This window comes from Eublepharis macularius, chromosome 1, assembly GCF_028583425.1.
Source record: "Eublepharis macularius isolate TG4126 chromosome 1, MPM_Emac_v1.0, whole genome shotgun sequence".
NCBI classification, from domain to species: Eukaryota; Metazoa; Chordata; class Lepidosauria; order Squamata; family Eublepharidae; genus Eublepharis; species Eublepharis macularius.
Genome location: NC_072790.1, coordinates 12749997 through 12773503, shown reverse-complemented (window position 1 = coordinate 12773503; position 23507 = coordinate 12749997). Strand labels below are relative to the sequence as shown.

Genomic DNA, 23507 nt, shown 5'->3' with positions numbered 1-23507 from the left:
TCTGGTGGCCTGAATGGCCCCACCGCCCTTTCTGCTTCTCCATTCTGCGCTCTTCCTGCACCTCTATAGCTTTGCAAGTGAGATCTCTTTTGTACAGATTTGGGGTTTCATGGGAATGACAGAATGATGGATTTGAGGAGACCAGGCTGCAAAGGCTACCCACAGAATGTGTAATTCCAGAGGGGTAGCTGGGTGCGAGTCTGTTGCAGCAAACAAATACACCTTGGCACCTTAAATATCACCATAGTTTATTTCAGTGCACGTTTTCATGTACTGGTCTAAACCCCTTCACCGCGCTGCAATAATGTGTTAAATCTTTGTTTCAATTGTATTTGTTTATTTTCACCTAATGTATATATGTTGCAGGATATTCCTGAAGTATTTTTGTGCGCATATACAGTAACAGGACTAGTCAGTCACCTCTTTTACTGAAGGACTGTATATGGGCTTGTTTGCGTGTGCACTTATGCATAATATCTGTACTTGACACTTCTCTTTGCCTTGCAGGGCTTCAGTGCATTTGATAGATGAGTAGCAGACCAGAAGCCAGTGTTTGGGAAGATCATCACCCGTTACATTTCTTCCTTGTATAATATCTGCATTTGTAAAAGACACAGAAATTTTGTCAGGAAAAAGGTAGCAATTTTGGAGGTATGTTACCATTAAACTATACAGAATTAACCTTTTCATTTCAGAACTGTATGTTGTAGTCAATGTGCTTGTCCATTGTCCATACATGAATAATTGTTTGTGTGACTGAAACACAATGGCACATTATAGAGAAAGATGGCTATGCCTAATATCGTATCCCCTGGACTCACTAAAACTATGTCCACGTGATCATAAAGAATCACACTGTAATTGGTTAACTATGAATCCAATTCAGATGATCTTAATGCTCTTAATGCTCTCAAGCATGAAACTGAAAACAATTAAGTTTATAATCTACCCATTGTCCCTCCTGTTTTCAATGTCAGGAAGGCAACCGAGAAAAGGGGGGGGGGAGGAGCTTCCTTCACAGAACTACTCAAAGGGGAAGGAAAAGGAAGCGTGCCACACAATCGGGGGATAACTGAATTCTCTAAGGAAACTCTATAATTTTAATAATTCAACAAGTGAGTTATACCCTATGTAGTAAATATAAGTACTAAGTCCAAACAAAGTGAGAGAGTACAGTCCCAGAGATTATATAATCAAAGTTCAGACGGCTGCATGTTGACCACGACGTCGCGCAGTGGCAACGAGCAGTACCGGTCCAATCCCAGTTTGCTCGTTTCAGAGGTACTCTTTCCTCAGGCTCACATTAATTTACACTTCCAACATCTGATACAAAATACAGCACCGTCGGGGTGGCTTTTCACAAACAGCAAGGTCATTCAGCATCATGTCAGGAAAGCAAAGCACAACAATGAATTAATATATTATTGGGAAGATTTTGTTTCTGTATGATTAAATATTTTGCCTGGCTGACAGTAAAGTCAGCATTACATCAACCCAAGTTTTTTGCCAGTTATTAAGCTTTCCTTTTATGCGTTTCTTCTCAGTTTCCTTTTTTTCTGTTCGTTCTGTACAGAGATGCCTACAAAATGAACTAAGAAGGTCCTTTGTTTTTTTACTCTTGGTCGGTATTGCCAGATATATGAAAACTCTTGTACTTATGTAAAGGGCCTTTGCACAAGATATAAGTTGTGATTCTATAAGCAGATATAAAAGAAGTCAGTATTGCTAAACGCAGCATGCTAGTGATTCTCAGTGTGTGCAGAACATGCTGAATTATGGTTCTTCATTGTTCTTCAAAAATGTACAAAGGAAGGTTCTGTCTGTGTATATCATCACCCCTGACTGTAGCAGAGTGTGCTATAGTTTTCAGTTTGTTTATGTGGATTACAGGGATGGCCTGTGGGTTAGAAAAGGTTAAGAGTTCGTTTCAGGGTTTGTTTTCTTCAGAGAAGATGAAAACTTCATAGCTCTTTAAAGCACTGTCCATTTCCTTGAGTGGTGAGAAGATTCCAGAATGATTTAGTTTCTTTATATGAACAAGCATAGAAGACTTGTAATATTTGTTTATATATAATCTGAGCAAAAAGAGAGAGACTCCTACAGCAAACAGCAAAACTGCTGATACTGCATTAGAGAGTCTCCAAAAGCACTAGTGTAGATCTTCAGTAGGCAATACAGCTTGCTTCAGCTAAAAATTTCTTTCTTTGTTCAAAATCAAACTGCTGCTGTTTTTCAGTGCATTCCTCTAGCATTGGTGGGTGCCATATTTCAAAGGCTGGAAAGACATTCTAGTATTTTAAAAGAAACTTAAAGCCCTGTTGTTACATCCCTGATCGTATGGTGATTTTGTCAAGCAAAACCACAACAGTGGGCTCATTGAGACAGCCTCTTCTAACAACTGATTGAGACAGCCACTTATAACAACCCCTTCTAAAGAAATACTTGTTAAGTATAAGCAACAGTTGATATTTTATGTTCATTGCTATCTTAGAGAATGGAGACAGACACAGGAGTTCTCTCCCCCTTCTCAGCATAACCTCTCAAAGAAATAATCCAAAATGACAGTTGAGCAACACTGCTCTTGGTTTTAGCTAATATCAATAATTCATAATTAGAGTTTCAGTACTGGTACTCTTGTTACCAAGTGCTTCCCAGACTAGATTTCTGATGACTTTTTATCCAGAATCTTCAAACTCGTAGTGTGAAATAGTTCACATATTAGTAGATAGTGAGAAATATTTAACTGAGAGAGTACTGTTGTGGGTTTGAACATTGTTTCCTCCTAAAAGTAGAGGTATAATTTTTGTGGTGATCTTATTTGTGCTGATTCATGAATATTTAATAGTCAAGCAAATTAAAGCCCGGATTTGTGGATTATCATTGGATTATCATTGGTACCTTTCTTTCTTTCTTTAGAGATGTCTCGTTTTTCTAGTGAAGATGAAGCTCTTTTGCAATCTATGCTCAGAAAGTTACTGCAAAGTGTCAGAGAGAAAATTACAGGAGCACCATCAGTTGAATGTTCAGAAGAGATTCTGCTGCATTTGGAGGAAACTGATGAAAACTTTCATAAGTTAGTTCTTGTTTTTAATGTCGTCATTGAAGGAATTGCATTATTAGCAGTTGCTAATTTATTTGTAAGTGAATGCATCTTTTTCTGATCTCTAGAAGACTGTTGTTTTAGTACTATCCATTTAGAAACAATCAGTTTTAAACTTTAGTGTTGGTAATTATGGTTTGCCCTTATTACTCTCATAAAGGTGTATAACTATGGGAAAATTTGAAAAAAAAATGAAGACTGATAGTAATGTTTCTGGTTGCCACTTGCCATCGCTTTGCTGACACACATGTATAGGGTGAGCCAGTTGGTTACAATCAAGCTTTTACAATCCAATAGATGAATAATTACATTGGGAAAATGTTTCCATCCTCCTAGTCTTTGTACATAGGCTAGCATAAAGAGTGGTTCTGGCTAGCCACTGGTCTGAAGGAATTATTGCTTGGCCCACATCAGTAAGCGAAACAGCATAACACAGCAATGCACGCAGGCCCATGTATAAATTGTGCAGGTATCTTTTGTCATGTGTAATATCTGAAAGCACTTCTGAGAAATGGGCTTGTGTGATGGAGATAGGACATCTAGCATATCCTTAAGTTTTGTTTTTTGCATGTGTTTTATAAAATTATATTCCACAGCCATTAGATGGCACACAGTGTGGATTTTATTAATTTATTTTCCATTTAGGAGAGTGGTTTTCAATTTCATTTGTCAGATAAGTAACAAATTCTATTGAATGTTAATGGGAAATGAATACGTAGTTTTCCTGTACCAGATCACCTTTATTAATCTTCCATGATGTCTCTGTGGACTTCCTTGAGGACTGAAATGGTAGTTTGATGAGAGAAGGTATGTGATGATGATTTGAAATACAGCAATGTAAAGCAAGTTACATTTTATTTTCTGAATATTTGTTGCAGTTATGAATTCGTGAAATATCTTAGACGATATATAAGTGACACTGTGGGCTCTGTAATAGAAGAAGAAACAGAGAAATGTACGTCAGCTCAAAGTCAGGGTGAAGGATCTGGCTATGATACCCTTGTACAGCATGTTACTAAAAAGACTCGAGAATCAAAAGAGTGAGTAAATGTAAAAAATGCATGTAAAACGCATTTTACAAAGTTGACTGTTTGCCAAGTCATCTTGCTCAACTGTTCTTGTCTCTTAGGTTTTATTAATTCTTGGTAACAACGTCCTAAAATCTTATTGTCATAATAAATCCGTAGGGTTTACTACATAGTAATTCTTTCATGAGCAGTTTCTCAGTTCAGACATCAAGGCAAAACCATGATTTAATTTAACTAGTTGGGTTACTATTCACAATTATTCTTAACTATGCTGTCTTTTGATGTCCTTCGAAACCATGATTCAGCTCATATGCAATGTGACTGTAGTTAAAGTAAACCATGATTTCACATTATGTCTCAACTGAGCCAATTCCTGTAAACAAATATTTTAAGAAAATTGCTTAAAATTGCTACATCACTTTTTCCTGCATTCACTAGATGGCATATAATATACACTTGTGCACATACACACCCATACATAGAGAGATCCAGAGGACTTAGCTGTGTTAGTCTGTGGTAGCAAAATAGTAAAGAGTCCAGTAGCACCTTTAAGACTAACCAACTTTACTGTAGCATAAGCTTTCAAGAACCACAGTTCTCTTTGTCAGATGCTACTGGACGCTATACATAGAGAGATCCAGGTAGGGTCACATGTCACATACTATATAAAACAGAACTATATAGGAGAGCATTTTTCTAAAAGAATAGGGCTGCTTTATAACAGAATGATTCAGAAAGACGTTTCAGTGGAAGGAATGGGACTGTGGACTGAACTACTAATAAATATCTATTGCTGTATCTTGCTTTCACTACATTATATTTTACTTATTAATACCGTTTATTGCATTGTCATCTTTAATACTTATGCTTTGTTTCAGATTTTTGCAATCCTCGTCCTGTTACATGGTACTGACTTTCATTATGTAATCTGCATTGAGTCTCAATGAGAAAGGTGTACTTTAGATATGTTCATAGTTCACAACGTTTCACTGCCTAATAAAGAATAATGGCATGAGTGTATTGAACAGAGAATAACAATAGATTTCTGGAAACAATAGAGGGATTCTAGAGATTGTTGCTGTTATTTCATAGTGACTGAAACATGACACTTGATCCATATCTCTACAGAGGTTCCAGTATACAACAAAAGCTTGCATTAAGACAGCGATGAGCAGAAGGCCCACAGAGTTTTCCTGTTTCCTCTCCTTTCAGCAGTCCCTTCCATTCTCTGGATAAATTATTTTTGGAGTCATAGAAAGCCATGCAGGACAGGGGGCTTCATTGAGAAGTAGAAGGGAATGAAATTGGCCCCTTCGGCCCTCTTCTGCAAGCACAATTCCTCTTACAGAACCCTCATGTTAGTTGGCATACCTGTTAGGGTTTCCAGGTCTGCAGGGATGAAAGCAAGGGATGGGAGAGTTGTGGGGGCACATAGCACTGGGGCGGGCATTTACCTTGTGCATGTGCGCAGCACGCGCTTTTGGGAGCATCCCTCCAGGAATAATGTCATTCCCAGTGTGACGTGGAAAGTGACTGGTCACTCTGGGGGTTAAATTGACCCCAAACTCTAAATTGTGGGGCAGTTTTTAAACATCGTTATTACCAGTGTGATTTGGGGATGCTCTAGAGCACTCTTCCCCTGCCTCCATTCCTGGAAACCCGCCCCCCCCCCCCCAGCCAGGTGAGAGATGGCAGGGAGCGGAGGCTTAATCCCTGTAGAGATCTGTATTAGGTTTCAATCTTTTTACATAGCGAGAAAAGAGAGGTTAAAAATTCAGTAAATAAATAGATTAGTTAGGGTGTACCCGAGTAGTTCTTCCTACTCATTAATTTGAGGCTTTCCACAAAACTGTGCATTGAGGATTATCATAATGTTTTGACGGTGATTTCAGTGATATGTGGACAGCTTTGTTCTGTAAGAGGAAATTAGAAATGTCATCATGGAAAACATTGTTACTTAATCAATACTTAATTGCTTTTATAAATTAATGAATGGGCTGGTATCTTTTTAATAAGCCATTTATTTACAGTTAGAAACAGCATGCCAGTTTTGAGTCAACCACACACATTCTTTTCCCCATAAAAGTATTGCTTTGTTGGAAAGCACAGATTGATTGTTTCTTCTAATCATGCTAGGCACATGAAGTTGCTGTTTGTTTATGAGGCCCAAAAGTAATAAGATTTATTGAGGGTTCTGAATCTTTGGTAATATTTATTTTTTTCATTTTCTTCACTCTAAAGGTACAGAGAAATGATGCACTCTCTGAAGAATGTCATGATGGTTGTTGTTGAATCTCTGATTAATAAGTTTGAAGAAGATCAGATGCGCTCTAAAGAGCTGCAAAGAAAAGTAAAAACAGAGCCGCAGAGCAGTTACTATAATGATAACTGTTCTGATAGTGATTCGTCATTTAATCAGGTATGATTAAACCCCTGATAAAGAAGTTCTACTTTCTAGGGGTGTGTATATGTGAATGTTGTGAATATCTCCATAATAATCTTGAAAATAACATTTCAAAGAGACAGCTATCAGTCTTCTGATAGTCACCTGAGCTCTTGCAATTCTGGCTTACTGCTGAATTAGTTCTCTTTCTCCTCTTTCTATACTTTTTTGTTGAGTTGAGATACTGTTAACAGCACTGTGCTTCATTTCCATAATGCAGTGCTGATGATGGCTGTTCTCTGTTTAGGGCTAGTCTCTCTGTAAGGCCAAAGAGGTGATTCAGCACTCAGCCTCCTTATCACAATCCTGTCTTTCCAAGGCCGTATGCCAGGCTGTTCCTTTTTTAGACCCCCAAACCAAAAGTTGCGTCATTCTTTTTATTAAAACCCAACTAGATATCACAAAACAATGTGCAACCTTTTGAGTTCTCAAGAACCTCTCATTAAACTGCATGTTCAGTACAAAATAAAAATGAAACAAAAGGGGAAGGGCTGGGAGAAAAAAATCCTCTGTTCATATCTGCAGTTGTAACAGTGGAAAACACTTAACTGCCTTTTTAACAGGAATCTTATCCTTCAGTTGGTGTAAATCAAGGACATAGCTACAGTATAAACCAGGTAAATGTTTTGGAGGCAGTGTGTTATTTGGAAGCAGCATTGTTGTTAACGTTGTGATTGGTGGATGGTGTTGGAGGTGCCTTTTTCCCTCTTACTGCTATTTGTGCTTCTGATGTTGCTGGGGGAGTGTAGGATCCCAAATATTGTATGGCAGTTAGTGATGGCCCTATTAACTGATCTATAGGATTCCCCTATTAAATAGGGATTCGTTTTGAAGGCTGTGAGGGTTTTTTCTGTTATTTCAGGAAGGGGAAGAGTCACCTTATATGCTACCTTTAGACTAAGCCTTGGAGAAGGCAGATAGACTGACTCCTTTCTGGAAGTAGAGAGAGGAAGAATCCGCCTAGCAAGCTTTCTTTCATCTTGGAGCTCTTGTCTTCAACAGCCCTACATTCTGAAAGTGTCACATGAGGCTTTTTCTTATCCCCTTACTGAAAGTGAGAACCTTTAGGGACAAACTGGATAGGAAAGTAATAATTCTATGTTTAAACAGAAGTACCCGAGAGTCTCTCAAACAAGACAAATAACGCAAGGACGCTCAAGTGAAGGGAGATGCAGTGTTAGCTGGCAAAGATTTCTCCTCAGAGGGTTTATTTATTTCAATTTTGCCTTTCCAAAGGGTCTGTCAACCCTTTGGAATAAACAAAGCCTCTGAGAAGTGATCTTTAACTACCTTTCCCAGCGAACATTGAGTCTCCCTTCACTTGAGCGTCCTCATGTAATTAGTCATATAGAAAGAAGGGGATGAAGGATTTGCAGTAAGGGCATTCAGGTGAAAGGCATCCACTGTCTCAGGGCTTGCTTCTCTGTAGCCTCTTTCCTCAAGCAGTTTCCTCCTGGTCAGCTTTCAGTACTGAAGGCCTGTCTGGGAGAAAAGTCCCTGGAAGGAGGAACTGGCGGGGTTGGAGGTTTCTTCTCACCCATACCCCCTTTTTGCTTTTAAAAGTGAGGCAATTCAGTGTTTTAAACGCATGGAGCGGCCTAAGTCTCACACACAGTTTTTGATGTTTCACTTGGAGACTGCTTGTGTTCTCCTCAGAAGAATAGTTCTCTGTATACCTTCTATGTAATATTATGAGATATATAAAGTATAATGAAACCAGTGAGAAATTATTTTCTCTGACTTGTACAGCCAGGCCCATGAAGGTCATTTTTTAAAATTTTATTGCAAAGTCAATGAATACAATGTATTCCATTTAGATGAAGAGCTAGAGGCCTGTTGGTTTTTGTGAATCTGTATTTTCCCTACTAAAATCAGAATACATGTAACTCTGAGGACTCCTTGGAAGCATAGAAAGGAACAGACACACTTCTATCACAATTGACAGCTTCCCAATAACTACAGTGTAGTAGTCATACCATGTCCTATGTGTACATAGGAATACTCCTAATATTGCAATAAGCGGGAGAGCTTGTTTTTGCCATACACAGAGCTTTGCATAGGAATTATGTTATTTAATTAATGAATCTTATGCAAAGGCATTAGTTCCTTAAATATTTTCACATATTTATCAGTAGCACCATCATAAAGCATGTTATTTCCAAAATACTCTTTTTTTACTACTTTCTACCAAATACTATGACAGATCATTTTATTTAGCATTTTATAATCCGATGAGGAATGGAAAGCCCCCCCTCATTTTACCTTAAAAATATCCCCTTTAATATTTCAGTAAGATAACAAGAATCTCTTAAAGTAAATTTTATTGGCTAGCTATTAAAGCTATTATTTTGTTCTATTTATAATAGACTTTATTTAATGGACATTTTACAATGTGTTACAGAGTTATACATTCATAAATCAAGAACAGTTGCAGCTACTTGTGAAAAGACTTGATCCTACACAGCCAAAAGAGGTAAAGTCTAAAAGAGGGGAGGAAAATGTCGGATATAGTTAATTCTCTTCTCCCATTTCACACAATAAGGGTTAAATCAAGATAAATCTGTAGACCAGACTCTATTGCTTTAAAGCAAAAACAAATTTGGTCATTTGTTGTATTTTGTTGGAGTAAAAATCTTTTGAGTGGCGTTATCATTCTTCCTTTTAGATATGATCTAAATGGAGTACCTTTTGAATATGCTTTCAGATGGAATCTACATTATCAATTCCTTGTGGTAATTAGATTTAGCTGTTGCCTAAAAAGGTTGTTACTGGGTCAAACTGGGATTGGTCTACAGCAGCATTCTATTTCCAACAGTGACCAGCTGGTATCTCTGAATGTTGACTAGAGAAGCATATACTGGTGATAACAGTCTCCCTATTTATTGTCTCAGCATCTGGTGTTGAGAATTCTTCTGAACAAGGAGATTCCATTTAGTTCACTATCATGTATAATGGCTGTTGATAGACCTACTGGTGCATCGCCTAGTCCTTTTTCAAGCCTTATAAAGTAACTACTGTACATCTTTATTGTGTTTTCAAAAACGCTGCATAAAGATTTGTGAGTTTATCCATTCATTTATAAACTTATTACTGGGGGGAAAGGACTTGTTTAAAGATTGCTCCAAAGACTAGTTTGTGGTTATAGGATCTTGATGAAAGTTTGTTGTGACGCACAGGCAGCATCTGCTTGAAAGTGGGCAAACATGGAGAGTAGGTACATTTAAATTGAACATGGTGAGGGCCCTTTCATAGTGTCCTCATAGCTCTCAAAATGTTACATATATCTTCACCCTAAGACAGTTCCTATTACATGACATTCACATCTTTTATCTTCTACTTTGTCATAACTGTGGGCGTTGGTAAGCTGTTGCCTTTTCAATTTATTGCTGATGAGGACTGTTACTGATGTCATTACCTTTTTAACAATAAGTATGAATTTTATTGTGGCATTTTAACCTATTATATAACTTAATCTCGTTTTCCTGACAGTCTTTGTATATATTACGGTTTCATGTGTGGCAGTGCAGGGACCTATACAGCCCTGTATATGCCTAGAGGTTTTCAGTTTATCCTTCAAACCACAGACCCTATTGTGAATCATATGCCACTCCAGCTGGTCTCTCAACCTCTGGCAGCAGTTTTTCAGGGCAGAAGTAGGAAAGAAGGGGCTAGAAAGCCCTGGGGGGGGAGGTGCTATCATTTGAATAGTATGTAATCTTGCATTGCATGTGTGGTAGTGAAGATTTATGATGAATAAATGTGCATCATAGAGAGCAGAGAGAGAGGGTGCAGGAAAGAGCAAGTGGTTGCAAGGAGAAACGGATGTGGCTGGTACGATATTGTGTTGCTGCTACAAGGTGAAGATGAAATAGAGAGGATAGATGTGGTAAGCAGCAAAGAGTAAACTCATTGAGTGCTGGTTAGGAGGATGGAAGAATGCAAGTGTGAGAATGTTGTTCTTATACGTACTTTTCCTGGGTATTGCAGGTGCGTCAGGAGGCAATGCACACGCTGTGTTCTGCACCTCCATCTGATGTGTTGAACTGCGAGGGCTGGACCAACTTGCGTAAGCATCTTGCAGCATCCCTCTCGGATCCTGATCCCAATTTCAGTGTAAGGCAAATAACTAGTTTTTCATTTTGCTTTACATAATGCATTACTTGATTTGAATTTACATTGTGTATCAGTTAAATATGAAATGTTTCATATGGATGTCAGTTTTACTTTATAAAAGGGGAAATGGGCCTGTCTATTGTGCGTATATGTATTTTCTTTAAAACGGCATTTGTACAATTATGTATGCACAGTTTTAATTTTCTTCTACAAGAACGTATTTCTCTATTGGTAATAATGCGTTCTTATGTATTTGTTAAAAGAGTGTGAGCACTGAAATAAGGTTTAAGATTATAACAAATCCTCTGCTTCCGCAGATGGTAATGGAGCTCTGTCCCCAGACTGATCTGTCAAGGAACATTCCTCTTTGCTTTCACTTGTACATAATGCTTTTCTGTCAAGGCAAACCCAGATCCTGATAGGCTGGGTACAAAACAGTGTTTTGGTTTCGCCATTAATATGTGAATCTATACAGCTGGAATGCAAAAGTAAGAGACAAAGCAGAATCAAACACTGGTGGAAAATTTGGACTAGGATTATAATGAAATGAAACAGGAGAGCGACTCATAGAATTTTGTGAAGCCAGCTTGTTGATTCATGCTTCAGGCAAACTAACAGATGATTGTATACATCGAAATCACCAGATAGCCAATACAGGAACCAAACAGATTACATAATCGGAAGCAGAAGATGGAGAAACTCTATTCTGTTTGCTAAAACAAGATCAGGAGTTGATTGTGGAACAGACCATGAATTGTTAGTATCAAAAATTAGAAAAAAACTGAAGAGAAACACAACGAATCATCATACCAAAATATAATCTAAATAATATTGCTGAAGAATTTAAAGACCATGTAAAGAATAGATTTTCATTACTAAGCTTATTTAATCATGAACAGGAAGAACTATGGACTGAAACCAGAGATACTTTCAAGGAAGAATGTGCAAAGACTATTCTTGTAGCCAAAAGCAAGGAGAAGTCTTGATTGATGACTGGTGAAACTCCTACAATTACTAAAGAAAGACGAGAAGCAAAACTAAAAGGTGACAGAAATAGAATCAGAATTCTAAATGGATCTTTTATGCAATTTGCACACAGAGATAAAGAGATCTTTTTTTAATAACCAGTGCAAAGAAATAGAAGAGAACAATGAAGGAGTAACAAGTGATCAATTTCACAAAATCCAGAAAATCAAACGGAAATTAAAACCATAGCTAGGGATGCTATACTGTGTCTCTATCTGTTCAACCTATATGCTAAACATATCATAAGGAAATCTAGATTAGATGGAGTGAAAATTGGTGGAAGGAACATTAACAATTTTTACTGGCAGAAAATAGTGAAGGCTTGAAACAATTACTGATGAAGGTTGAAGGAGAAAATGCCAAAGCAGAATGGTAGCTGAACATCAAGAAGACAAAAGTAATAACTACCAAGTAATTACACAATTTTAAGGCTAACAATGAAGAAATTGAGATTGTTAAAGACTTTTTATTCCTTGGCTTAATCAGCAAACAAAAAGAAAACTACAACCACAAAATCAGAAGGAGATTGAGACTTGGGAAGGGCAGCTGTAATGATTTGCTTGCTTTTATATTTTTTTAAACTGTTGAAAACCTTTTGCCTTTGTACCTTCAATTCAGCTCCTTAAATCTTATACCTTAAACTGATACCTCTGGTCACAACCAACAGTCTCCCCCCCCCCCCTTCACACAGAGCATCAGGTATTCTGTACTTTACCCAGGTTTTTACTTCAAGGACACCTTCCCTGTTTTGTTTGTGAGACCTATATATTGCTGCCTTCCCGACTCTCTCGAAAGGTTTTCACTGTCACCACAGGCTTTCTTCTTAGATCTCCTCAGTTTAACTGGTAATATAGGAAGACTTTTTATAGATGGCAGTTTGACAGAACATGTGGGTGGTTGTGAGTAGAGATGGGCACGAACAGCAATACGAACAAAAATAAGCCGCAAACAGCCCAATCTGCTGTTCAAGAACAAGCTGTTCACGAGGCCCCATTCTAAATGAGCAGGTGGTTGTTGCAAGCCTCATTCGTTGCTGTTCACCAAAGCCAGACAGTCTGGCACCTGCAGTCAATTCCCTTGGCAACTTAGGCAGGGATTGTCTGAACTCCTACTTGCCCTGGAAACCCCAATCTAAGCCCAATTTAGCTTAATAGGCAGGACTTCCTTTCAAGTGTGGAGCGCCAAATTTGTTACAACAAGGGCACAAAGAGCAGGGGGGAGGGGGGCTCCCAGCTCTGGTTTTGCAGACAGTGAGGGAGAGACAGTTGCAGTTGGCATTTTGAGAGAGAGACAGGGAGAGTGCATTGGAGCTTGAATTTTCTTTGTGTGTGGTGGGATAGGGATCTACCCCTTCAGGTTCCAGGGCTGCTGCCAGGCTCTGGGCCAAGCTATTATTTATTATTGGTACCTTTCCTGCTGCCTGCTCAGGTAAGGTTTCTGGGAGTGGTGCGGTAGGGATAGACCCCTTCAAGTTCCAGGGCTGCTTCCAGGCTTTGGGGCCAAGCTATTATTTATTATTGGAAGAACCAAAATGAGATCTGAGCAAGGCTGTCAGTGATAGGATGCTTTGGAGGTCTTTCATTCATATGGTCACCATAAGTTGGAAGTGATTTGACAGCTCATAACACACATACATACAACTTATCATAGGAATGCTTGCAGTTTTGGAAGGCAAATGAATATGTCTTGTTTTCTGATCACAAAACGTATAGGCTACAGGCTTTCTGGGACAATTTTGTTTTACAGTCTAGGTGAAGAATCATATAAACATGCAAAATTTCCTTGCATCTAGAAAAATAAGATATCCAAGAAAAGGGTTCTAGCCTAGCATGCTGTTTGTTATCTTTCTCTCTCTCTCTGTCATGTTGGCACAATGAATGTAGGCACTGAACAGTGTAGAATAGAAAATCTAGACGCTAATGTTGTAGGACACAGTACTTGCACTCCATTCAGAATGAATAATTCTAAAGGTGCTTTTCAGTCCTGAATTAGGTACAATAAAATACATAAAGTATACAATCTGAGCTAAACAGCATAAAAATCCATGATAAATGTCTATTTGGTAATAATAGCCAGATATATGAAACAACCATACAACAGCAACAAGAGTAAAAGTTGAGCCTCATTTTTGGTTGCCTTGCTGCCTACCTTGCTTCTGAAATTCAGGGTACACAGAACAGGGCCACAAAGGAATATTGTAACTTTGTTGTGTCTGGTGTTCATTTGTTGATCTGCAAGTACATCTGTGATGCTCTGTATAATGCAGTCTTTGACACAAGATTAATAGTGCAATCCTATGCAGGTGTCATTGGAGTAAATCTGCACTGGTCTAAACTGTAAATTTCGTATAGATTTGGTTAGTATCCTGAAAATAAATTTACACGGATTTATCTTTATTTTTTTACTTTTACAGGACAAAGTGTTGAAATTCTATGCCAGAACATTTTCTTCCTGTCCATTATATATGACAAGGGAACTCTACGCAAGTTTAGGCAAGTTCATTCAGTCACACAAAATTCATTTGATTTTCTGGCCTTTAAATTAAAGAAATGTACAGTTGCACTGAAATTGAAACCATTATTTTTCTCTTTACAGCAAAATGCTTAGAGCTGTGCTTTCTTTCTGAAGATAATTATGTTCCTGCTATATCAATGGGTGTTGATATAAGTAACCCTGATATAATATGTTTACTTAAAAAGGTACATATCTTTCCCATAGTTTGTTTTTCTAAGTCAAAATGATTTTTTTTAAAGTCAAGCTTCACTAAAACAATTATCTTTTTATTGACAGATACGTTTGCTAAATGAGTACCAGAGGGAAGTCCCGTCTTTTTGGATTCGTCATCCAGAAAGGTATATCACTATTCAGCAATTATCTTCTTTATTCTCCTTTGCCACTTGCTGCTTCTATGTGCTAAATGACTAATATTAATTGTCGCTCCTGGAATCCTTGCCTCATGGGGGGTCCCTATTTTGATCTCCTGTATTGGTTCTAACATGAGCTTAGGACTAGGAAATGGAGTCTGAATCCTGCAAAATTAAACGTAGCACAGTGGCTCGTTATGCAGTAGTGAACCATGCCAAGAACAAGGTGGTGGGTCATAAAGTAGTGATGGAATGCAGACCTGCTCTTCCCCAAAGCACACCTTAGGCTGATTAGACTGGAGGGCCGTTCTCCCCCAAGGACTTTGGCGCTTCCTTCCTGAATAATATGGCCCTAATAAACGACTTAGGCCGCCAAGACAATGAGCAATGGACCGACCCCAGCTAGTTCCTCCCCTTACCTTAGTGATTGTACGGGAAGAGTTCTGCCCTTTCCTTAATCTGTTATTCACCCAGCCTTAGGTGTTTTCCAAACCTCTTCTAGAAAGCATTTTTAACTTCTATGCAAACCAGAAAAACACCCCTTCTCAATATCAGCTTCCTCCCCACTTTAAACTTATTTTCCAAAATTAGATTTTCTGATAGCCTTAATGCAGAGCAGGATCTAGCAGGTGCTCAGCCTCATCACGAGCCCAACACCCTCCCAGAGACAGCCATCTGTTACATCCAGATCGTGAACATCTGTGCTATAAATACAGCCTCCAAATCCCTAAGACTTTGCAGCAGTTTTTCCAGCTGCTGCCCTTGTGTGACGCAGGTTCCTCGAAGACACGAGCCGGTCTCTGTCTCTACACTCCTTTCTTCCGCCCGCTACTTCAGGACTCTACGGGATTTTCACACTCTGCAGGACAGGTGGGATGCTCCCATTCCCCACCCCGTGTTTTCCCTTATAGACAGGCAGCTATTAGGGAAAGGTTTTTTGGTTTGCTGCTTCACAATCTCTCTCATTTCATTTGACAGTTGTTTAATTTGGCTTACGTTATCTCAATAAAACCCCTTTTCATTTTAAGAGTGCTTATTCCCCTTGTTATTCTGGGCTGGATTTAGATCTTGGTGGGCACAGGTTAAAGATCCCAAAATATTGTTTTAAATACCCTGCAATATACACACGTGTTCAGGACCAGCAAGTGGAAGCCTTTGCTTGTTACAAGGCCTCCATGTGTATAGCAGTTTGGATAACATAGTAATTTATTAAGGTACTAACAGTACAATCCTGTGCACAGTTACTCCAGTCTGAAAAAACTCTGTGTAAGATAGCACAGTAAATGAAATAATGATGGTCATCTGTCTAAGTGCAGTTTTACTCACTTCTTCCATTCTGTCTAAGGTGGATGTAATAAGGATAATATCCCTTATCTCAGCTCTCTAAACTAACTGCCCTTTATGTGAACTGAATACAATGCCGGAAATTACCTGTAACTTGGGGTTTGGAAGTGAAGTCTCTTCATGTCATATTTCTCTATGCTAGCCTGATTTTGGTGCTTTAGGACTTCATATACTTTGCTTTTCTGCTGGGTCTTGGTTAAATTTAGAATATTCTACCTGTCTCAGTTCTTCTGGCAATTTAACTGCCTCGTATTTATTCTTTTCCAGTAATTATTCACAATATTGCAATTCTGTACTTTGATGATATAATAATCTTTTTCTGAAAGTGACTTCATTTCAGTGGTGTATAGAAAAGAATAGCACATTCAGTTTCTGGACTTCTTAAGTCATGTTAAAATGCTTGCTGTTTCCACATGAACAAAGTTAAATATATTTGATTCCTCCTTCATAGTGGCTGATTCTGCACATGTTGGATAATGCACTTTCAGTGCACTTTATCAATTGTTTGAGGTGGATTTTTTGTTCTGCACAGAAAGAAATCCGTTCCAAATGATCCATAAAGAGGATTGGAAGTGCATTATCCAACGTGTGCGGAATCACTGAGTGTATTTATCTGGATGATATAGATGGATAACTGGTATGAATAAGCTTAAAATATTGATGTAATCAATATAAAGATTGGCTTTTTATTTAATAGCGCTTTTTTTTAAAACCTGTTTAGGTTCATGGAAGAAATAATGGAGAGTACTCTTTCACTTCTGTCAGTAAAACATGAACCAAACCACAGAGTTTCTTTAAAATCATTGGATCCAGTATGTTTCTTGGCTCTGGTTGATCTCAGAGCTGTGTGGTTTAAAAAATGGATGGTAAGAACATCTGATTAATTTTGTTATGCTTCGGGCTGATTCATGATGACTCTTGAAAGTCTTAATTGATAATGCCTTGAACTAACAATTCTTTTTAAGCTTTTGTTTTTAAGAGGTAGATATTGAATTTGTTAACACAGTGCAATACCTTCAGCAGTTGGCTAGAGAGATACGCAGTTTTTATGGGGGGGGTAGTTCAGGCTGCCTACCCCGAGAGGCGTTGGCACCTGACAAGCCACATGGGGAACATCCTGTGAGCCCAGGCATTGGTCGGAGACACGGTGGCCATTGAGTAGATGAGGCTTTCCATAAAAGGGCCTCTCACAACATCAGGGCAAGGTGGGACCTCATCAGCCAAAAGCTGTGGCTCTGAGACAGTGACAGTGGGAGTACAACCATGGGAGTGCTAGCATCCCTTGTGCCAGTTCAATCACAGCTGCAGTGGATGTTTCGGGCTCCACCTCTGGCTTTTCTACCCTTGCAGCTCTTCCTCCTCGCAGCCTTTGTGGGAAGGCCAATTCTCTGCCAGCAGCTCCCTTAAAGAGGGAGGATCTAGCACCTCTGCTGCCCAACCTGCAGGCGCCAGGAAGTAGCTCAGCATCTGGGAGCTTGGGGCAGGCATTCACCCCCATATGGCTTGATGCCTTCCACTGTTACTTCATTATCCCATCAAGTGGAGTGTTTATCCAGCGGGTTCAGGATCTCCTTTACTGGTCCATGTATCTCCACCATGTCTGGCAACCTCACGTCTGCCAGGGTATTGCCAGAGGTCATGGTGGAAAAAATTTATGAGGTCTCCACCAGTAGGTACATGGGTCCATTTCATGCCCCCCCTTTGCCCAACTTAAGAGTCTTTCCATGAGGGGTGGTCCCTAAGAAGGCCCAGAGGAAGTACCAGCTCATCTTTCATATCCATTGGTCAACAATGGATGATCCAATGGTCAACAAGGCCATCCCCCCCCCCCCCGAGCTGTGCTTGGTAAAATATACACCGTTTGACTATGCAGTATGGCTCATCCGGTCCTCTGGCATGGGGGCTTTTCTGGCCAAATGTGATGTGCAGTCCGCCTTTCACTTGCTCCCAGTCCATCCAATGGCTACTGTCTGTTGGGTTTTACATTCAGGGACCAGTGGTACATTGACAAAGCTATGCCCATGGGGTGCTCAGTGGCCTGTGCTGCCACTGAGACATTCAGCACTTTCATTGAGTGGGTGGCTAAAGAGTGCATAGGGTACCACACATCAACCATTATTTGGATGATTTCCTCATCATTGCTTCCACTGTTGGCTCTGCCTGCACAGATTGCCTCTGCGTTTCAGGGCTTGGCATGGAATCTGGGGGTCCTGCTGGCCCAGGAAAAGACTGAGTTGCTGGGTATAGAGTTACCTGGGTATAGAACTGCACTCTGTAGCGGGATTGTCCTGTCCCCTTGCGATAAGTTAGGGCATCTGTGGGACCTTGTCTCCCTGGTCTTGTCCCACCAAAAATGCACCCTGAGGGCACTCTAGTCCATTATTGGGCACCTGGATTTTGCCTGCCGGGTCGTGTCCCTTGGCCGTGCCGTCTGCACACTTCTCACTTGGGCCACGGGCAATGCCTTTGCACCTCATCATCACATTCTCTTAATGAAGGGCATCAAGGAGGATCTCCGAGTATGGCAGTCTTTCTTGGCAGCCAACAATGGGGTTTCTCTGTGGCAGGACTCCTGGGGGTCTTGGGTCTGGACCCGGAGACCCATCGGGCAGCCTGGGCTTTGGGGTCTTTCTCAGTGGTTGCTGGTATGTACAGAAATGGGCTGGGTTGGGTATCTTGCGGTATCTAACGTTCCTTGAACTCTTCCCCATCTTGGTCATGGTTGTGGTCTGGTGGGAGTAGTCTGGGAGAAGTGGGTGTATATCTGGTGCAACAACCAAGCTGTCATGTGCATTTTGAATCATCAGTCCTCTCGCTCTGAGCGAATCATACATCTTGTTGTTTTGTACTGGTTTGTCCCTCTGCTAACATCTCATTTTCAGCCCAGTATATAGCAGATACAGGTAACAGTGTCTAGAACAGAGGCTCTTAAAGAGAGAGCAAGCAAAATACAGGAAGAAAAACACGGGCTCTCTAAGTATGCAATTAAAACCACTCTTATCTCAATTCAATATAAGTGATAAACAAAAGTATGCAATAGCAATGTGTGATAAATAAATTGATTACATCACATCCATTATATATTGTCATTCATCTGGATTAAACATATACAGACCACAACACACGCACTCAAGTGAACTGTTTGCCTCAGACTGATTAATGACAGGTCATATATGCTTCAGTTCTCGTCTGTTTTCAATTAGCAACTGTGCGGAAGTCACAGATAACAGTGTGGCAGACGCCTTGTCTCAATTCCAGATGGATTCTTCAGCCTGATTCCATCTGCACACCATACCTCAGACGCCTTCCCAGAGGACTTGTGACAACTTGGGAGCAAACAATAATGCAGAGAGTACTCTGTTGCACCATCCATCTTTTTGGTCTACTCAGTAGCTTTGGCCAAATTCCTGTTTTCGTGACTAGTTCTAGGAGGGCCTGCTGGCTTGCCCACCTCACAAATCATGGTCCTGTGATACCTGGCTCACCGCTGGGAGTTAGACCTGGCCCCCTGGACTGTAGGCATGCACCTGGCTGCTATTTCTTTCTTTAGCAAGATCCATGGTTTTTGTGATGCATGTAACACCTTTGAGGCCCAGAGGGCCTTGGAGGGCTAGAGGCGTTTGTCACCTGCCCTCGCTGACCAGTGCTGCCCCATCACCTTGCCTGTGCTGCACAGGAAATTGCAGCAGGTTCCAAACATTTGTCGGTCCCCTTTTGAGGCCCAACTTTTCCTCTAACCTTTTTGGTGGCTTTCTGCGTGGGAGAGCTGGTGGCACAATTTCACACTGAAGCCTCTGGGCAGGCCTTGGACTGCTGGGACATTTCCCTTTCAGCTCAGGGGGTTGCTATCGTGGTCCAGCACTCCAAGGCTGACCAGCAGAGCAGGGGACAGTAGGTTTTCATGGCAAGAGGCTAACAGAGGTGGTTTGCTGTTGCCTGCCTCTGCAACCCTGGTCTTTGTTGGAGGTCTCTATCAAATTACTAACCAAGGCCAACCCTGCCTAGCTCCTGGTGCATTACCTAACAGAAAAATCACTGGCCCTGAAACAAGTACCTCAAGGGGGAGCCAGTGATGAACACTAGCTAAATGCGGGTCTTTCTGTAGGGAGCAATGGGCACAGCTCTCTGCCTAGTTCAGGCCATCAGGGCCTATCTAGTCTTGGCCCTCTCCTGATTCACACTGACCGCTCTCCTGTAAACTATCAATCCATATTTCTCATAGGGTTTTTGAACCATTTCCTAACAATAATGCACTGTCCTTCCTCAAATGTTGCAAATTCCTGGCTAACTAATTATCTTATAATTTCAAACACCAGGCAAGGTTATCAATATTTGAAACATCTTAAAAGTATATAAAAATAGTTAATTCATTCTTGCTACCTTTTTTCTTAACAAAGTTCATGTAGAATTAACGATTACAAACTTCTCTTATATATTAACACCTTTAAGCCCTCCACCAATATACCCATCCATGATTTTTATCTCTAACTTCTGTGAAGTTTATTCCTGCCATTCTCGGATGCTCTCTGCACCTGGGCCTTAATACATTGTTTAGATTGATATGAATTAGACGGCTCTTCCAATCTACAAAAGGCCGTTTAAATGAGTTACTCCTCTTTTTCATGCTCCGTTTCAAGGCTGTTTTATTCTAGGCCTCTAGACTCCCTTTTGTGGGGTGGTCCTACCCCTTTTTCTCTGTGCAAAGGCACCTTCTATGACTTTCTTGGTCAAATCCAGCAACTGTTCTCCTATAGGTCTAGCTACATCCATGACAGAGTAATTTAGTTGATAAAGAAACAATGGTATTAATAACCATGTCCTTTTCATTGTTTGTAGATACTTCCTAATTCAATATCCATGGTTTCCTAATTTAGTGTCTGAGAGCCAAGCTACAAGCGACACCTGACACAGGTTGGACACTTGTCAGCTTCCCTCAAGTTTTGATGGGAAATGTAGGCATCCTGGTCTTGCAGCTGTAATGGAGAGCCAAGCTGTAAAACCAGGACGCCTACATTTCCCATCAAAACTTGAGGGAAGCTGACAAGTGTCCAACCTGTGTAAGGCGTCACTTGTAGCTTGGCTCTGAGCCTAAGGCTTCCTACTTTAGTTTCACTACTAAGTGTATTTTTATTTGGCTGCCTCTAAGAAGATACTTTCATTAAAATAGATAGTTACGGCTTTGTATCTTAAAGAAAATGGCATATGTTTCAATATAGTCTAAAATGTAATTTGTTTTAAGAGAAGGCGGGGATTTTGGTTTTTGCTTACAGTTAAACATAAAAGCAAGTGTTCTAATTGTCCTTATTTGTTTTGTAATTTTAGCATGCCTATTATAGTAGAACAGTGGTGTTAAAGCTACTTGAAAAGAAATATAAATATTTGGTAAGTCTTTTTTTTAAACGTTTTGGATGATGTTATGGAAGAAAAGAGAGTTTCCAGGGGTTTAGCTGAGTGGTGTTATTTGGCAGGTTAGCATTCCCCTTTCACCTTAGTTGTTCTCACTTTCTCCCCCCCCCCCATTATTTTAATGAAAACTTAGCAATTCACCACCACTATTCTGGCATTTATGTGGTTAAAATTCATTGAAATTGCTCCAGAGAAGCCTCTTAATAATGAGAAAATGAGGCCTTGGCATATTTTCATGGACGTTGTAAAGGGAAAGGAGAGTGGCCAATCGAGGGATGTCACAGGTGAGAGAGGGAACCAATTGGGTGAGGAAATAAAATGCGAATACAATTGGCCATATGTTTCCCAAGCCAGTAGAATTACAATTCAGTTGATTCTCGTGGTTCAGCCAATACAGATCCCCACGGGGCAACACACTGTACAGGCTGTAATCAATGCTTCTGCATGAACCGACAAAAGTGTGCATGGAACTTCTGTATTCCTGAGCTTATACAGTAGGGCTCTTACCTTTCTGTGTGATGCTGTGTTGGCAAGACACACAAATACAGTATTGTGGTAGTTTGATACCGGGGTTAAAGAAGTATAGAGTTTTAAGGCTTGCTTTTCAATAAAGGGATAGAGGGTATTGATTAAAACAGCTCAGGATAGTATCATCATCAATATATCTAATTCTGAGCATGGCCAAAACTCCGGAAATGAATGCCCTCAGTGGCTTTTGCTAGGCAATAACAATACTGCCAGCCTTCAAGCTTTGGTCTCTGTCTGTAAAAGGCAGGAGTAGGAAGCAGGGCCCATTCCAGGGCTGTTTTGACGTCTGAATGAGGAGTTATCGAGGCCATGCCTGAAAGCAACCACTGGACAACTTGCATGACTCACCCAGCCCAGCTGCTTGCTGCTGTTCAACAGCAGCCCCCCGCGATAGCCAAGGTGGTTTGACGGTTAGAGTTTTGGATGAGGATCTGCGAGACCCAGGTTTAAATCCCTAATCTGCTCACTGGCTAATTTTGGGTCCATTGCACACTCTCGGCATAACACTACTTTACAGGGTTGTTGTGAGGAGAGAAGAATTATGTAAGCTGATTTGGGTCCCCAATATGAAGAAACGAGGGGTATAAATGAAATAAATAGAGTTGAAGGTGGAAGTCAGATACGGTTGGTTGATTGGTGGATGAGAAGGAAAAAAGAAAGTAGGGAAAGGGTTGCCAGAAGGAGGGGGGGAAAGAGAGAGTGGGGGGATGGGATACAAGAGGAAGTGAGGTGCCTCCCCCCACAAGTTCACCGTGCAGCTGGACCTGGAAGCCAGCAGTGTACAATTGGGTTTGGCCCAGTGGCTGATGGTACATTACTTGGTCATAGTTTTCCCAGGGGGAGGCTGTCAGGGGATGAAAGAGGGAGAGCTGAACACAGGGTTGCCGATTTAAGGTATGTTGGTGGATGGGAAGGAAGTGGGAAAAGGGGAAAGGCTATAAGGGGCATTTGGGGATGGGAAAGACGAAATAGCGAGGAAGAGGAGAACATGATGCCTTTCGGAAACCTTGCGTGACTTTCACTTGTATGCTACTAACTGGATTTTTGAGAAACAATGAAACCCCTTGGAAGGTTAGCCGTCACATGCTTGATGTCACATTCTGCAGACTTACATAAACTTAAGGCAGTGAATTTTTTTTCCAGTTCAGTGCAGCCAGCTAAAATCCATTTTTTAAAAATGAGCTAAGGATGTTGCAGCTGAATTCCTTCTGTTCTATAGAGAATTGTACAAGACCTGGCATTTGCTGTTACATTTCATGTGACTTGTCACTTTATTCCTCAGATTGTTGCATCTATCGAGCAGTGTGTCTGCTACTTAGAAGCTTGTGAATCAGTAGTTTGTGGAACTTGTAGGTGTCATTCTTTCTCCAAGTCACATAGTAGTAAGTAATGTTTCTGTGTGTACAGAGTAATATTTATTTAACTGTATCTGACATGCATTTTTTCTGCATATGTTTTACTAAAATTTGTATCAGTATGCTCTCTGTTTTATGACAATGGAAGTAAAGATTGTGTTCTGATTAAAACATCTCTTTCTCTTTTTTACTATCCGTGTGTATTTTCACACTTGATATAGCAAAACTAGTTCTTGCATAATTGCATTTCCTTACGAATATACTGATATCTACTTTGTAGTAGTAATTGTTTGCTCTGTA

At 40.2% G+C, this 23507-nt stretch overlaps 1 protein-coding gene across 1 annotated transcript in view; it reads left to right on the top strand.

Moving 5' to 3' along the window:
- The first annotated feature begins 531 nt into the window (after nt 1–531).
- Nucleotides 532–23507, top strand: part of LOC129332806 (protein broad-minded-like) — a 152470-nt gene continuing 129494 nt past the window's right edge. The window contains exons 1-12 of the mRNA XM_054984072.1: nt 532–651; nt 2917–3073; nt 3979–4140; nt 6370–6547; nt 8973–9044; nt 10559–10684; nt 14124–14202; nt 14306–14409; nt 14501–14562; nt 16640–16784; nt 21241–21300; nt 23135–23234. Coding sequence (XP_054840047.1) covers nt 2919–3073; nt 3979–4140; nt 6370–6547; nt 8973–9044; nt 10559–10684; nt 14124–14202; nt 14306–14409; nt 14501–14562; nt 16640–16784; nt 21241–21300; nt 23135–23234 — 1243 coding nt within the window. The 5' untranslated portion in view covers nt 532–651; nt 2917–2918. The remainder of the gene's footprint in view (nt 652–2916; nt 3074–3978; nt 4141–6369; nt 6548–8972; nt 9045–10558; nt 10685–14123; nt 14203–14305; nt 14410–14500; nt 14563–16639; nt 16785–21240; nt 21301–23134; nt 23235–23507) is intronic.